This window comes from Dunckerocampus dactyliophorus, chromosome 12 (genome assembly GCF_027744805.1).
Source record: "Dunckerocampus dactyliophorus isolate RoL2022-P2 chromosome 12, RoL_Ddac_1.1, whole genome shotgun sequence".
In the NCBI taxonomy this organism is placed as follows: Eukaryota; Metazoa; Chordata; class Actinopteri; order Syngnathiformes; family Syngnathidae; genus Dunckerocampus; species Dunckerocampus dactyliophorus.
Window position 1 is genome coordinate 14523170 of NC_072830.1, and position 18684 is coordinate 14541853.

General features: G+C 38.3%; 1 protein-coding gene across 2 annotated transcripts in view; it reads right to left on the reverse strand.

Annotated features, from left to right (window-relative positions):
- The window catches only part of plch1 (phospholipase C, eta 1), a 71837-nt gene that overhangs the window by 39817 nt on the left and 13336 nt on the right, over positions 1-18684 (reverse strand). For both annotated transcript variants that reach the window (XM_054794563.1, XM_054794562.1), the window contains exons 3-5: positions 11631-11874; positions 10498-10627; positions 1495-1665 (exon numbers count right to left, since the gene is read on the reverse strand). In XM_054794563.1, coding sequence (XP_054650538.1) covers positions 1495-1665; positions 10498-10627; positions 11631-11874 — 545 coding nt within the window. The remainder of the gene's footprint in view (positions 1-1494; positions 1666-10497; positions 10628-11630; positions 11875-18684) is intronic.

An 18684-nucleotide genomic window follows, 5' to 3' on the forward strand; every position in this document is an offset into this window, starting at 1 on the left:
ATATTTTGTAAAGCAACACACGTAGACATGCTCAGAAGGCATTTTTATGTATCAAGAAATAACAGCCTCTCAGCTTTGTCATATAGTTGAAAAAGTATATTATTCGTATCAACTTTGGTCTTTGCTCTTTTTTCCTATTTTTGCTGTAGTTCTTTTCAAAATTTTTCAACTTTCATCTTAAATACTCTTTGTCAATTGTGACTTTTTCACCAACCTAATTTTTCAAAAATGACAACTCTATTTTGTTTTGCTTGTTCTTTATAATATTACATAGTTATATAATACAACTTTACTTGACTTTACGACTTTATTCTCATAAAATTACAGATGTTTTTTTTTTATTTCTGCTAATGTTTTTTTTTTCAAACTCTTTCGACTTACTTCTTGTAAATTTTCTTCTCATAATCATGGCTTAAGTGTGATAATATTTTGACTTTATTCTCGTAGCATGATAACTTTTTCCACAAACTAATTTTCCAAAAATTACAACTTTATTCATTATTATTTTTTTTTTTTTTATAATATTATGACTTTGTGAGAAATTGTCTATTTTGTTTAATATTTCTATTATATGCTACTAAAAAGACTATTTTTAATCATAATATTACAAGTGACACTCTGGGTATTATCACTCTGGCGTTTATAGAATGAGGAAGTTTACCAAACCATAAATTAAGCCTGTTCATGTTTTTATTTTGCGCTAGCACGACTATGTTGTAAAAAAGTGTCTATATTTGGACATTGAAATGTTACATGTAAAGCATGTCTACTTTTGTTGTGAAATAAACAATATTTTCTGTGATAATTTTGTCATGATTTCTACTTAGAATTAAAGCATGATGTCTGAAATTGGTTTCTAATGTGTTTTATTCAAATATTCTCAGTGTAAAAAAAAATAACTGTTGTGTAATCATTAGTGAAAAGTACATAACCTTCGTGTCCGCCTGCTGATGAAAATTTTGAAGAACATAATTCCATGGAAAAACAAACCTCATGATGATTACAATGGTATATATTCATGGAATAATTACTCAACTCTGCAACTAAAGTGATTTTTTTGTGTATAAAACAGTAAAATAAGATTATTTGAGCAAAAGTCTAACACCGAGTGGACACCGAGTTATGTACATTACATTTAAGAAAGAGTGAACTTCGGAGGGTTGCTATGGGAAATGGAAGATGTCTCGAGCTCTGGTATGTTGGGTGTGTGTGTTTTGCAATGTTTGAAGTTTGTGTTGATAACATTACCAAGGTCTATCCGCGAGTTTGAAATTTTAAATGTAACACTTGGGTACCCTTGATCTGAGCCATGCACTTATATATATGTTTTGACTTAATTCTTGTAAAAATGAGCCCTGGTCTTGTTAAATTATATTTTTAGAATGTGCCACGGGCCAATAAAAAAACAGGCGCGGGCTACAAATGGCCCCCGAACCGCACTTTGGACACCACTGTTGTAAACCATGCCCAACACAAAGTAACAGCGCCCCCTACCTTCTGCTCACTGCGCAACAGGTTGGCCAGCTCGTCGGGTGTCAGGTGGTCCTTCCTGTCGCTGTAGGCCATCATAAGGAGGAAGAGGTCCCGACGCATGGACATCATCTTGTAGAAGACGGAGAACTCCTCGTACGTTAGCGTTCCCTGCTGATCGTCCGTGTCTGCTTCCTGAGAGCGGGAGAAAGTCATGACAGTCTGTGAGTGAGTGAGGAGGCCCCTTAATGTTGCACAGCATGACATATTGATGACTGGAAAAGAGCACAAATTCATATTTCACCAGCCTCACGCCTGACAGCACATTTGGACTCAAGATGTATTAATATGATCGTAAACCTTCCTCGAGGCTGGCCTGGGTATTATCTTGTCCAAACACAAGCGAAAGTAAAATTGTTTGGTTTGTTTGTGGCGTTGTTTGTTGCCCACACTTGCTTTTCACTCACAAACTACAACAAATACAATTGATTATCACCGTAAACAGTACGCTTCTATAGGACAGACATTGGTGATGGCTGCTCGGCGATTCATCATTGGTGGAGACTAACCTTGGACGAAGGTCATACATCAACAGTAAAAAGCAGTAAAACGCTGCACACAAGGGTGAAAATTCAGCAAAACATGAACCCCTACCGTGTTACTGTGCTATTATTTTTCTGACAAATACACCACATTTTGGCCCATAAGTGGAATTGATTTAAAATTTCTCACACCACTCATTGCACTCTACTAAACACCCACTGTAATTTTAGGGCACGGGTGTACAAATTAAAATTTGTGCCCCGCGGCAGTTTTTTTTATTGGCTGGCACTACATTCTGAAAATATAATTTAACAAGAAAACTAAAAAACAGGTAACAATGGCCAAAAAAAGAAAAATCAGCAGTAATTTTACAAGAATAAAGTAAAAATATTAAGAGATAAAAGTTTAAAACAAATGTAAAAAACACAAAAAAAAGTTGTAATATTATGAGCAAAAAAACATTGTAATTTTTTAAAAATTAGGTTGTGGAAAAATATGTGAATAAAGTCATAATATTACAAAAAGAAAATGTACAAAAATGATTTAAGAAAAAATATTGACAAAATAAAAATAACAACAGTAACAATGGGAGGAAAAAAGAGCAAAGAGTGAAGTTGATACTAATAATATGCATTTTCACATATAAGACAAAGCTGAGATGCAGTTTTTAAAAAAATATATATATAACTTCTTATCACATCTTACAAAATACCAGTGGCCTTTGTATTTTTTTTTTTCAATATGGGGCCCTCGCTGGAAAAAGTTTGTCTGAAAATCATGGCCACCAACAAGCAAAACGTCTCCGCAGGGACATAGCAACAAATTAGTCAGTGAGCGTTTGTGACTGTGATTCATGATTATAAAACTTGGAGGATATCTGCATTACATTCGTCCCTCGCTACATTGCAGTTCAAACAAACTCTCTCCCGTTTTTTCAACAATTAATTAAATAATTAATGATTGCTGTTTCATGTGTTGAATATGGCCTATTATTAGTCAAAATATGTGCATATATTAGCCAAATTAAGCACTTTCTAGCATAAAAATGGTTCACTGAACTAAAATACAAATTTAAGGCATAAAGGCCACCATTGAAATTGTAAATAACAATAACATAATAATAATAATCATAATAATAACACTAGCTACTGTTGCAGCCATAGCCCGCAACAAGTTAACACTCAATTCTGAACTCCCAATGTCACTTCCTGTCCGCCACCCATTTTTTTCCCCTAAAAGGTAAACTATATTGAGTAATACAAATACTGTATAAAGGCAACTATATTGGTGCTATTTCATGTCTAGAGAGCTCTAATAATGTTAAAACCAATATTTAGAAGATAATAAACAGGTTTTCTATGCCATAACAACAGAAATATCCATTTACAAAGAAGGAATCGTACTTTGAAATTCACTTATCACGGTCGGGTCTGGAACCAATTAATCGCGATAGGGATTACTGTATCTGTATGCTAGCATCTAAATGAAAGTTTTGATGAGGGCTTTCCATATTTACAGTAGTTTCATCAATATGCCCTTATACGGTGACGTAATAGGGCTGGGCGATATGACCTCAAATCAATATCACAAAAAATTTTGCAGTTTTACTTTGATAACGATAAATGCACGATAGGTTCCCGACCACTATATACCTTTGCCGTCTGAAAAATAATTGCAGGAATTGCAAATGAACTGCTTTTCGTTGATTTATTGACCAACTGGAACACATAACTTTCAATGAAATATAATGCACGTAATGGGATGCATCTATTCCACCTATAAAGTCTTCTGAAAAAAAACTCCAAAAAGCGCAAACAACGCTTTGCATAATGTGCTTTGGGTAGTTACGACAGTTTTCATACTCACTTTGCATTTCGTGTTCTTTTGCTCCAAAATAAATCTCCCTGGGACTGCGGTCCACAAATATGAATGTATCGTACAAACCCTGGCATACTACATCCCGTACACACATGTACTAAGCTACACATACAGCCACATAACATGACTGACATCACGTCTCATGCAATTACATTACTAATGGCCACAAGAAGAACTACATTGATATCAACCCAACCTACCACTACCATGTCAGGTAATATATTCCAATAATAATAATAATACCATTTATAAGTACAGTGACGTTCTCATTTTTCTAACAATTTTATTCAATTCCAGACATTCCATTGTCATGTTATTTGCCCATGTGTGTGTGCCATGTTGGCTGTAGAAACTGGATAGAGAACCATCATCAAAATGACCATTTACACAATGAAAAGAGAATTTCACATGTTCTTCATGTGACCATCTATTTGTGACATCAAATAAAGCATAGAATCCTTAAAAACTGCTACCAACAGCAAACTATTCATTGTTTCCAACAGAGACGCTGTCATGCTCTGCACTGCCACGCTGCTGCCGCCTGTCTGTTGCAGCACACCTCTCGCCGCAGAGGAGGAGCCAGGGACTCCACACCTGCAGCCAATTTACCTCTGGACTATTTATACTGCTGGCAGACCTCTCCTCGTTGCCAGATTGTCTCCCTTGTATACCTGCTCACCGGCTACTGTTTAGCTGTCCTTACCCTGCATTCTGGTCCGCCTTGTAAGTACGTATTTCCCTGCTTGGTGTTCTCCAGCAGTGGACACCCTTTGTTGTTTGGACTGTATACTTATTGCCACCTACCTGGTTCTCGGTAGCGTCTTCCGTTCATGTATTTTGTTACACATTTTTCCCCTGCTAGTTTTCCGCAGCGTCTTTAATTGGTTTGTACCTTCTGCCGTGTTTTTGTGTTACTTTTTTATTATCCCTTTTGCATGCCTTTTACCTCCTGTGGAGTGATCTTTCATTAATAAATCTTTTTTGTTACACACGTGTTTTTCTCTCTGCATCGTAGGATCCAAACCCGGCCTGACGCCGTACATGACCGACGCTTTTATAATGTTTTTATTATCTTGTTCTTTGTTTGTGAATTGTTAATTTTGCATACTTGGTCATGATGTACATGTTTTTTGCTTTTTTAAAGGCTTTAAAAATCTATATATTTAAAGTATATATTTAAGTATTTGTGTTATTAGTTTTTAGTATCATTCGGAGCGGCGTTACGATTCATACAAACAAAGTGTTTTTAGCGCATAAGTGGGAAAGCGCTATAGTACGTCACAGAGAGCAGTCATCTTTCCTGCAGCGTTGGAGTATCCACTTGATAACATCGCTAGTTAGCTACGTCAGCGAGTGCAGCTTGTACGGCTGAGATGTCAACGCGAGTTGCCGATGTGAGCCAAGAATAGTTGTAAGAGACTTGTAGATTTATATATATACAGATGCGCCAAATTGATTCACTTTGTATGGAATTATTTCAGAAGCAAAATGCGAATGAAAGGGTTGAAAAACGTAGTCGCACGTGTGCTTCCTTTTTATTTTTTCTACTCGCACGGTCTATTTCTAGGCGCATATGCGAGTGAAACTCAGCCGCTTCTTCATTTCAACCATGAGCCGTTCCCATCATGTGTTTCCCATTCTTGTTCAGGCTGGATGGGTGGAGTACACACGCTGTACCTCGTCTTACAGGGGAATGAACATAGCATACCAGCACACACAGTCAAAACAAACAAAAAAGACACATTTTCTTTTTTATTAAAACACCAAATTTACCGACATGGGCAAAATGACGTCGGTTATCGTAGTAAATTTCGGTAACGGTAAATTTTTGGTTTATCGCCCAAGCCTATTATGTAATAACCAAAAATGTGCTTATTAAACTCACAAATCTGCACTAATTAACTTGATGTTCAAGATGCAGGGTCAGAAAAACTTAATATTCTGTCATGTTATACCAAACCTCTCTAAAACCTGAATCCATGACCCCTCTAGCATTCAATAGCCTTCAACTTTTATCCTTAAAGGGATAGTTCGGATTTTTTGACATGAAGTTGTATGACATCCCAATCAGCAGTGTAGTGCATCAACAATGACCTACTCCCCACTTGGTCTCATGAGCGGAGTTGTGGTCGGATTTCGGTGATGAGAAATATAGTTCTTCTTAGTTGGTGGTGTTACTTGGATAAAAAGTTTGGCTCCTCAAACTAATATGCATTCAAAAGAGAACATTCTTGTGTGAAGATGGTGTCATTACGCCAGCATTGCAGCCATCTTGTTTACATACAGTAGGTGTTCCACAGCGAAGGAAGATGGGAGCGTGGCAGCCATCGTCACCATACACAAGAATGGACAAGCGACAGCGTGCAGTGATACATCGGAAGAGAGAACAAAACACTGTGATTGTGATGTCTGATATTTTTCAAGGAGGCATTTTTGTGATGCAAATGTATTAATCTTTTGAACGCATATTGTTTTGAGAAGCCAAACTCTTTACTTAAGTGGCACCACCAACTAACCGGAAATATGTTCCTCATCAATGAAATCTGACCAGAACTGGGCTCACAAGACCAAATTGGGGGGTAGGTCATGGTTGATGCACTACACTGCTGACGGGGTGTCATACAACTTCATGTCAAAAAATCCCAACTATCCCTTTAAGGATGGGCGAGTGGTTGGGAGCAAAATAGCGGCCAATATTGGTGGGCGTTTTCACTTCACACTAATGTCACGTTTTGAAGTCATATGCAGTGATCATGTTTTGATCAGACAGATCTTAAGTAAGTTTGATCAAGTTTGGAATTACTACAGCTTCTGCTTAGACTGCTTGGACGGCGGCAGCTGTTGAACTCCAATGGAAAAAAGCCAATCACATCTCACTCATCTGAGTATTTCCCCAGCGAACCGCTCAATCATGGCGGAATCTCATCACAGACACTAGTCTCTGGAACTAAACATGTCGAAACAGCGACCTGAAACACCGGCAAAAGTTGGCAAAAAAACCTTCAAAACTCCTCTCTTATGAAGCGTGAATGGAAGCCAGCGGGGTTAGCTTAGTTTATCGCAGCACGCTAGTGCGGCTGTGTGTGTGTATGATTGTGTTTACGCAGTATTACGTTTTACCGCTTGCTAATGCAAACGAGCATTTTACGATGCCCGCTGACGTTGGGCAAGTTCTGAGGACGAGAGGCACGTTTATTCTTGCTCCCAGCTCAAAAATATCTTACATTAATAATACAATTGGAATTGCATCTGTGACTTCGTCTTCCTTAACCACAAGAACGGGGATTACAGTAAGGTTTTTAGCATTTAAGTAACGGACACATTTACTGTCACAAACGTACACACTCTACGTCAGTAAAATATGTGTAAAAAACGGAATTTGGAAAAAATATCCCATGTTACACCTGCGGCTTACAGACAAGTGCGACCTTTATATGCACCAAATTTTTTTATTTTTTGGTGGCTACGGCTTGTATTCAGGTGCACTCAATAGTCCATAATTTACAGTAATTTATGGGAGCGCGTTTGTAACCACAAAACCTCGTACACCATCTCTTGTCAAAACAGACTGTACCTTTTCTTTCTTGTATTTCTCCATGTTTTCCCTCTGCTGTTCATATCTTTGGACATTTTGCCTGAGGACACTCTCAGTACACCTCACTGCTCGTTCCATTCTGCCACCTCGCTCTGTCAGATTCCCGGGGTCCGCCACTACCACATTACCTGGATCTCAAGGGGAACCATTCTAGTCAACACGCAATCTAATAATACCGGCTAATACCTCCATCACAGGCCCCATAACCAAGCTTGCTGTGTGCACAAAGGGACTCGGTGGTAGACAGAATCCACATACGAGCGCCCTTGAAGGTTTAACCAGGAATATGCTGGTGGATAGCAAGATTTAGGCCGTTTTAGAGTCAAAAGCTCAAGCAGTGCTCCTCAAGACTCACATTATCAAAACACCTTTTTATTGTTCAACTAAGCGAGTATAAATGCACTTTATCTGGTTTCCATGAAATAAAGATCTCTTAATGCAGGATATAAATGCAACCCCACTGGTTCTTCTCGTTTCTCTGCAATGACTTATTTTTATGGCATCATTTTTTCAGGCCAGGGCAGTGAAGCAAGCCTTTTCAAATCATGAGGCCAAAGTAACCTCAGTAGCAATTCAGCGCAACAGTCTCATTCAGGGGTGGTTTTTTTTATTGGCCTGCGGCACATTCTAAAAAAAAAAAAGAAAAAATGTAAAAATCAGCAATAATTTTACAAGAATAAAGTCAGAATATTCCGACAAAAAAATTGTAATCTAACGACAAAAAAAATCATAAATATACGAGAATAATCTTGTGATATTATGAGGAAAACTAATGTCATTTTAGTAGAATAAAGTTGGAATATACAAAAAAGTTATTTTTCAAAAGTCTTAATATTATGAAAAACAAACAAAACAAAAATAAAGTTTAGAAAATTACATTGGGGAAAAGTTTTAATATGATGAAAATAAGGTCAAAATATTATGGGAATAAAGTCATAATATTATGAAAACAAAAAAATTTAATAGGTGGAAAATAAAGAAAAGAAGAGCAAAAACGGAAATAACGATCCGTAATTTTATGACAAAAAACACATTCTGACAAGAAAAAAAGTTGCAATTTTATGAATAAACGTGCCACATTATCAGAAAAAATATCATTTTAGTCGCATAGAGTTGAAATATTCAAGAAAATGTTTTATTTTTTTAAGTAGTAATATTATGAGAAACAAAAAAAAAACAGTCTTAGTATAGTCAAGCTTGAGGAAAAAGTTATACTATGGGAATAAAGTCATAATACTACATTACAAGAAGAAGATTTACGAAATTATTTATGAAGAAAGTTGAAATAGTTCAAAGCAAAGAGTGAAGTTGATAGTAATAATAGGCTTTTTCACCTATATGTCAAAGCTGAGATGCATTTTTAGTTTATATACAACTTACTAGCATATTACATGTGTTGCTTTACAAAATATCAAAGTGGCAAAGTTGCATCCTTTCATTTTTCACTATGTGGCCCTCGCTGGAAAAAGCTTGGACACCCCTGGTGTAATGACGCATTTTTTTAAGTGGGTGCAAAGATGAAGCATACAGGTGATTAAGTGAGATGTTCAATGTCATAACACAACACTGCAGCACTGCACACGCTATAATCCTCCTTAGACACATGCTTCATTTCTGACATTACCTAGTGTGACTTCTAGTGTTTTTTAAATATTCAAGATTTTTTCCCTGCTGTCTAAAAGTGGCTCTCTCAACTAAGAACATATCAAATTGTTCATGCATATTGAATTATGCTGAAATATAAAATAAAATATACTACCGTAATGATGGAAGAAGTGTCATGAATTATTTTTATGATGGTGCCATTGCGGTCAATATATTGTACACCCTCAGGACACTTTATTAAAGGGGTGTCCAAAGTGCAGCCCGAGGGCCATTAGAAGCCTGCGGCTTATTTTTTTTGTTGCCTAGACTCATCACACTAGACTCATCACACACCAACTTAACTCTCCTTAATTTTCCTGGGAAATACTCATTAAATGTACCAATACATGTTTAAAATAGCAAGCAGCAACTGTTTTAACATCTACCCATAATGCATTACTGACAGAATTCAGTTCATTGGAGGACAAGCAACATAGATGGATAGCGCTGCAATGCCGCCTCTGTGCACCAGAGAGAGCCAGAGGAGCCCAGAGCACAGAGGGAGGCTGACGTCATTGCAGTGCCCCAATGAATGCGTTGCTCATGCAAAAACTTTAAAAAAAACAAATAATTAATTTCATATTGTTACATGTTTTTATTTTTCTGAGGTATACTTTTGGAGTGTTAAGTTGCTGCGTGAAGAATTTATTTTTGTCAGTAAGATGACACTGTGAGTCAGACTGTTATGTTATTATACTGTTATATATATATTATGACCTCCTGTAATTTCCAATGGGTTGACAATCTTGTTGTGAGTGCACTGATAGCTCATGATTGGCACCTGCCACAGAAAGAATTACCGTTTCCTCACTGACTCATGAGCGGCACAATATTCAAACAATTAGTAGTAGTAATTCTGAAGTAAAGGAGATGTTATGAGATTAGAATTTTGCCATAAATAAGCTGCACTGCGGTATAAGGCACAGGGTTCAAAGTTTACGAAAAAAGTAGCGGCCTACACACTGGGATTTACAGTTGTGGAAAAAGTCATAATGTTACAAGAATAGAGTCAAACTGTTATGAGAATAAAGTCAGAATTAGGAAAAGAAAATTTACAAGACAAAACCTGAAATGGTTGCAAATTTTTTTTTAAATACCGCAGAAATTACTCAATAATTTTACGAGACTGAAGTCAAAATATTACAAGAAAAACGTTGTATTCTAACAAGAAAAAAGTCACAATTTTAAGAGGATAACATAATATCATATTATGAAGAAAAATAATGTGATTTTAGTATCATAGAGTTTAAATATTAAAGAAAAACAGCTTTCTTTCGGATCTTGCAAGTGTACCTAATGAAGTGACAAGAACGTGTATGGAATTCTGATAATGACACATGACAATGTGAAGTCTCCATATTTCCCACCTGGAACATTTGCTTGACCTTCCTCCGTGGAAGATTAACGTTGAGCTTGTGGAGGAGCTGGTAGATCTCATCGATGTTCAGGAGTCCGTCTCCGTTCTTATCGGCCTCCTCAAACGTCTGCTTCATCCACGTCGCACACGTTAAGGACATTTGTCAAGCGGACTGAAGGTCAAACTAGACTTCACCTACGCAGCTTTTCCACTGCACGGTACTGGCTCTACTCAGCTCAGTTTGGGGGGGGGGCCTTCAGAAGAATAGTGCATGCCGCATTGACCGCACCAGCCACAATGAGACAAGCTAACAAGCAACAAGGTGCAGAAGGAGGGCAGTAATTCCCATACATGCATTTATTTGTGACAGCCCACCACGGATACATTCGGACCGCCACAGATAAATTTGGCGGTACCTTCTTTGTCCAATTCGGTGCTACGAGTTCGCCCTCACTCACAAACACATTATAATGGGATTGTCTGTGTAGTTTGTCGTTCCAACTCCGTACAGTAGATGCTGTTTGTTTTGCTAACACACCCCATATAGTGATGTACATTGGAACCTTGGTTAGCATCATTAATGCGTTCCGGAAGGTCTCACTCTAACCAAATCATTTTTTCAGACAAGAAATAATGTAAATCCAATTAATCTGTGGCAGGAAGCTAAAAATTTTAACACAAAACATGTTTTTATAGTTTTACAATTGTAGTTTTACATAGAGTAAACAATTCCAAATGCAAAAAAAATACATATAAATCAGGAATGAAAGGGATAAATGAACATTCAAGGTTACTTTTACCTTCATTGAAGATGTGATTGTTAATGTAAGACACAATGTGACAGCGAGATCAACACAGACACCACCTTCCTGTTTTGATAAAGGAGAGAAACACTACAGAATTCAAGAAATAACTCATGCCAAATAGGAAGGTGGTGTATTTGGGAACAGCCACGGCTTCAATGAAAGTAAAAGTAACCTTAAATGTTCATGTATCCTTTTCATTACTCATTTATATGCATTCAGAATTCTTTGATGCATGTAAAATTATAATTGTAAAACTATACAAACGTGTTTTGAGTTCAACCGCTGAAGAATGTTTCATCCATTGCATTTATGATGGCTTGGTACGTGAAAAGGATATTGGTCGTGGGTGCGCTGCCTTTTTGCCAAAGAGTCCTCATCACTGATGCCAGCCATCAGGTATCGAAGGCCCGTTATCCAGGTTCTGGCTTCATCCGAATTGGACGTGACCAGGTCGAGGGACTCCATGTGGTTGCCATGGTAGACTGTGAAGCAGCAGGCTGGGTCCAAGCTGCCCTCCGGATGCCGATGGAAGATGTCGGACTGACCGCCTTCTGTCACTTTGTACAGCGAATCAATGGTGACTGGCGAAGGAAGAAGGAGATGGGGGGGGGGATTAAGAGAATGGGACAACAGAACACATCCACTAGTGGATTCCACAATTCTATCTATAATGAACTTAGAGTTGAACCAATGACGCCTACATTTACATATAACTAGAAAAATGAAGCAGGATCAACCATTACTTATTTTAAAAAAAAAACGGAATCAAATGAAATCAATACATCGCTGACAGTGTTAATCAAACCTGAGCATCACTATCTTTGTAAATGCAAACATTTTGTACATTTTGTATTGGATTGCACATATTCAGATAACCTAGTGCTTTGTCAGAAGATGGAGGGTTCGAATTCCACTTGTACATCTCATGTGGGAAGTTTTCAAGTTCTCCCCGTGAGTGTGTGGGTTTTCTCTGAGTACTCAAACGTGCATGTTGGGCTGATTAAAGACTCTATATTGTCCGTTGGTGAGAGTGTGAACAGTGGATTTCAGATTGTGCAGGTGTACCCAATGAAATGGCCCTGAAAATGTCAGGTAAGTCAAGTAAGGCAAGTAGAAATTGTGTGACAAAAACTAACATTTCACCTCAGCTACCACTTAAACCAGGGGTGTTTTCCAGTGCGCCACATTGTAAAAAATGAAAGGATGCAACTTTGCCACTTTGATATTTTGTAAGGCAACCCATGTAGCTATGCTAAGAAGTTATATATATTTCAAGAAAAAAATGCACCTCAGCTTTGTCATATAAGTGAAAAATCCTATTAATATCAACTTCACTCTTTTCTCTTTTTTCCCCATTTTGGCTGTTTTTTGGTTGTTTTTTTTTTTAAACATTTCAACTTTCTTCTTAAAATAATCATCAGTTTTCTTTTTGTAATATAACTTCATATATTTTGACTTTATTCCCATAATATTATAACTTCTCCCCAACCTAATTTTCCAAAAATGACAACTTTCTTTTGATTTGTTTTTGTCAGAATTTTAAAAATTTTTTTCTCTAATATTTCAACTCTATGCTACTAAAATGACATTTTTTCCTCATAATATTTCAACTTTATTCCCGTAAAACTATGACTTTTTTCTTGTTAGAATACGCCTTTTTTCTCTTAATACTTGGACTTTATTCTTGTGACATTCTCGTAACAACCTAATTTTCCAAAATTACAACTTTACTTGTTTTGTTTGCTTCTCTTAATATTACAACTTGAAAAAAAGCCTTTTTCTTAATTTCAAATTTATGCTACTAAAATTATGTTATTTTTCCTCAAAATATTGCAACGTTATTCTCGTAAAATTACAACTTTTTCTACTTGCATGACAACATTTTTTTCTTAATATCTTGACTTTGTTCTTGCAAAATTACTGCTGATTTTTCAATTGTTTTGCTGTTTTATTTGCCGCTTATCCTCATTAGTGTCGTGGGGGTATGCTGGAGCCTATCCCAGCTGATTCGGGGGAGAGGCGGGGTACACCCTGGACTGGTTGCAAGCAGGGCACATATAGACAAACAATCATTCACACTCACATTCATACCTATGGACAATTTAGAGTCGCCAATTAACCTTACATGCATGTTTTTGGAATGTGGGAAGAAACCGGAGTACCCGGAGAAAACCCACACACGCACGGGGAGAACATGCAAAGTCCACAGAGAGATGCCCAAGCGGAGATTCAAACCCAGGTCTTCCCAATCTCCTGTCTGTGTGGCCAACATGTCAACCACTCGGCCACCGTGGGGCTTTTTAGTTTTCTTGTTAAACTGTATTTATAGAATGTGCCACAGGCCGATAAAAAAACAGCCGCAGGCCAAAAATGGCTCCCGGGCCGCACTACGGACACCCCTGACTTAAATGAACTTGTTATTGCTTACATATACTGTACATATAAACAGGTTAACAATTGCACATTGACAATTGCAAATCCTGACATTCAATTTTTTTAGAAAACATTTAAAATCCATTAAATTATTTTCTTTTTTCCTTTTTCTTCAATATATTGCACATCATCCATCCATTCATCCATCCATCTTCTATGCCGCTTGTCCTTACTTCACATCATAGCAACACTAAATATTTTTGTCATAATCCATTGTAAAAGCATCCATGCTCCCCCGCCTCCTTCTGCATAATCTCATCTCTTAAATTCTGCATTGCCTCACACTAACAATATGGCGGCATCATTTTCCATCCGACACACACACACACACACACACACACACACACACACACGCACACATATTCTTGGAAAGGGAATCCGTGTGTATTTCACAATGATGGCAACATATTTAAGAGGCTTATCTAGTGCTGACAGTCACAAACAGTGTTATTTTTATCATGTTAGTGCACATCCATAGGCAGTGGGTTGGTATAGGAAAAAAAAAGTAGAATAATCTTCTCAGGGGCAGCAGCAGTGGGTGACATATAAGGTGAAATAGGAGGATTGTAATAAGCCAATTTCATTTTTACTGTTTTCTTAGTTGGGTTTTTTTATACTGACTAATCAGGTCCCAGTTTTGTAGAAAATGTGTAACACCAAGTGCAATTTGCAAAAATTAGTCATTAAGATATGATGGAGTGTTTGGGCCACATTGGAAAAAAAAAAAAATCAAGAATAAAGTTGTAAATTTCAGAGAAAAAAAGTCATAATATTACCTTTGCCCAAGGCCAAAGGTCACATAAGTCCGCCCTTTTCATAGCTGTCTCAAGCAATGGCTGTAACGACAACTTTTTTTATGTATGGGTAACAGCCAGTGTGCTAGCATGAATTGTCTAAATACCAACATGAGCATTGAATAACATTATCAAATCTCACCCTTATGCATTCACACCTAGTGCCAGCATTTGGGAACAACGATGGGGTGAAATAAAGCACGGGAAAAATATACCGTAAATCTATTACAAACTTTCACTTTGTCTCCCAGCACACAACAGTGGCGCGTTCAAGGACTGCTGGGAATAAACGGTCTGCAAAAACCTGTAAAACTATGGGTTTTCGAACAGCGTATTACTTTTCCAATAAAATCCTACCTTTTCTTTCCAAAATTGATATGAATTTAAATAAAATTCAATGTAGTTATTTGCAAAACCATTTTTAAAAACTTTTTTTTTTTTAAACCATTGCTCCTGAAAGTTTTGCGGTGTTTGGGGACCCCTGATTAAAGGAAAACTGCACTTTTTGGGGGAATTTTGTCCATCATCCACAATCCTTATATGAGACATGAACACATGTCTTTCTCTTTTCTGTGCGTTCTAAAGATATAAAAAAAAAAAACAGCTAAAAAGAGGCAGCTAAAACGCACGTAATGGGACGCAACTATTCGGCCTATAAAGCCTTCTGAAAAAACCTCCATAAAGCGGCAACAACGCTCCATTTACATAACGTGACCTGCATCTTAACCAAGCTACAGCAGCATTGTAATCATTAGGGATGTCCCGATCCACATTTTTTGGCTTCTGATCCGATTTTCTTCTGATCCAATCACGTTATTAATGTAAGATATTTTAGTGACACCCTTATTTTGTTTACACAATTAGACAAATGTGACAAAGACCGCTCTTATTTTGAAGGCCGGAATGTGTTGTGTGTGTGTTGAGAATGGCAACGGTTGTTACACACTGGGTGCATGAATAAACCGTAGTAAAACACAACACAGTGAAAATATAGTCATCCGGCCTGAGTCGTGCACACACACAGCTGCACTAGCTAAACTAAGGGAATGCCGCTAGCGTCCATTAATGGCCTGTGACAAAGGAGTTTTCGACATGTTTAGTAGTGTTTGTGTGGCCCCTATTATAAGCAACTGGTGGTGTGAGCTCCCTATACCATGATGCAGCAGTCCGGGCACAGTGAGAAGGAAGTACCGCTGTAGCTACGGAGCCAAATATCCAACGTCCAACGTGAAACTAACTTCACCACAGTACTCCGCGGACATGTCTGCATGGTGGTGTTGTGTTCTCTTCTTCTTGCGGGTGGCGCGAGTCGAGTGGCAACCAGCTTCAAGGCGCATTACTGCACCTACCATGTTGGAGTGTGGCTCAGAGTTACGAACGTGATACGGCAACCGGATCGGCCCGATCTCGTGGCGGAAGTCGCTATTATCCGATCTTCACAAATACAGCCTGGAGATCGGATCGGGACATCCCTAGTTATCATTATTGCTATTAACACTGTTACGCCGAAGAACTACGTTAATTGTATAGTGACACCTTGCAACACCACACCGGCTAGCTACTAGCGACTAGCTTCACCACACACTTGCTCACAATGCCTCAGGCCACTAATGAAAGGTAACGCTACATATTGGAGCTGCCGCCACTGCTGCTGTTTTTTTGCTTTTGAGCTACAAAAAGGTAAAGCTAAGGTGTAGCCGTTTGTTTCTATGTTGCTATGTGAAATCAATGCACCCAGGAAGGACGTGAATGCTTAAAATGGACAACATATGTAAAATACTGTAAGTATTACATGTTATCATGTATGCACCTGTTACAGCATGTATATAAAACCATAAAACGTAGTTGGAGGTGTTTTAATAGCGGTCTTTGGAGGTGGAATACGTGTGTCCCATTAAGTGCATTAATTAGCTGCCCCTTTTTAGCTGTTTTTATATCTTAAGAACATACAGAAAAGAGAAAGATGTGTGTTCATGTCTCACATAACGATTGTGGATGATGGGGGGGTAAAAAAGTGCAGTTTTCCTTTAAGAGCACACTCTGACATCTAAATGTGTTAATGCGTCTGTGTAGGCTCTCAGTCGTACAGGAGTTGTCCATCGAGGAAAAGGCTTCTTGAGACGTCATCTGTACTTCTGTGAAGAAGGTGTCGGACGTTTCGCTCCTCATCCGAAGAGCTTCGTCAGCAAACTAATAAGTGCTGGTAGCTTAGGCAACTAAACTACATCAGAAAAATACAGAATTTGAGAATTAGGAGACTTAACATAGAGATAAAAAATAAACAGTCTGAAGTAGAAACCTTCTATCAGAGATTGCAAACCAAGCTTACGCACGAAACCTATCAGGAGGTTTGTGAATTTACTAAATCGGGTTATATGAAGCACCATAGCGAAACCAAAGAAAGGCATAAGGGAAAATTCCAGAAACTTCTATTGGAAAATCAACCACAGCTTGTCGTAAACACTAAGGATGGGGGGAATCAGACCAATACTAAAGAAAATTGGATCAAAAATCTGTCAGACAGAAGCCTCTCGGAGACAGAGAAGGCAGTATTAACCAAGGGTCTCAACTTCTCAGTGACTCCTAAAACGATACTCACAGTAGACTATATCACAGCAGCTGAATCGGCCATCAGGAACAATAACCTTTCTAGAACAGAGGCAGGGGACCTTTGTCTGGGAATATCGGCCCTTCTCAGTAGTGCTAAACCACCGCCGTCCAATATCACGGTAGGTGAGAGGAAAGCATTAGCGGCTCTGCAGAAAGATGAGAGCATCACCATCTTACCAGCTGATAAGGGCAGATGCACAGTGGTTCTCAACACATTGGACTATGAAGAAAAAATAACAAGTCTAATTAGTGATGCCAACACATATGAGCAACTTAAAAGGGACCCATCCAATAGGTATAAGAAAGAAATCATAGACTGTCTCCAAAAGTTAGAGAAGGAAGAACTAATTGACAGACAGATGTATCATAGGTTATACCCTGGGGAGGCTACACCATGTATCTATGGCCTTCCAAAAATTCACAAGGAAGGGTTTCCCCTCAGACCCATTGTCTGTAGCATTGACTCTACCATGTACAATGTAGCAAAATATGTAAAAACAGTCTTATCCCCATTGGTAGGCAACACTGATCATCATATAGAGAACACAAAAGGGTTTGTGGCGAGCATCAAAGACCTCAGATTGGAGCCAGAGGAAACTTTGGTGTCTTATGATGTGACTTCACTTTTCACATCCGTCCCCACCTCAGCAGCAGTCTCGGTGGTGAGGAAGAGACTGCTCGAGGACTCAACTCTGCATCGGAGAACAAAACTTAGTGCTGACCACATCTGCCAATTATTGGAAATTTGCCTTAACACTACATATTTTCAGTTTAGAGGGAAATTTTACAGACAAATCCATGGTTGTGCCATGGGCTCACCAGTCTCACCCATAGTGGCGAATCTGTACATGGAAGAGATGGAGAAACAGGCTCTCACATCCTTCTCAGGGACAAAACCAAGGCACTGGTTTAGATATGTGGATGACACCTTTGTCATAATCAAAAAACAAGAAATTCAGTCTTTCACAGATCACATCAATGTGGTGGACACCAATATCAAATTTACTCGTGAGGACACTAAAGAGAACCAACTAGCCTTCTTAGACTGCAAGGTAATTATAGGAGAGGACAAACAGCTACTTACAGAGGTCTTTAGAAAGGCCACACACACTGACCGATACCTGCTTTTTGAATCAAACCATCCACTACAACATAAACTAGGGGTTATTAGGACCCTCCAACATAGAGCGGAACAAATACCAACTAGTGCTGAGGGAAAGAAAAAGGAGACACAACATGTCCAGAGAGCGCTCTCAACCTGTGGGTACCCGCGGTGGGCTTTTAACAAATGTCAAAAGAAGAGAGTAGGGAAAGAAACCCAAAAGCCCACAGAAGCAAAAAGGAGAGGAGTGGTAGTCCCTTATGTAGCGGGGGTCTCCGAAAAACTCCAGAGGATCTTATGGCAACACAAAATTCCTACCTATTTCAAACCAGTAAATACCCTGAGACAAAAATTAGTGCATCCTAAAGACAAGGCTCCAAACCAGAAACAGAGCAATGTGGTCTATTCCATCCACTGTAAAGATGAGGAATGCAAAGAGCACTACATTGGGG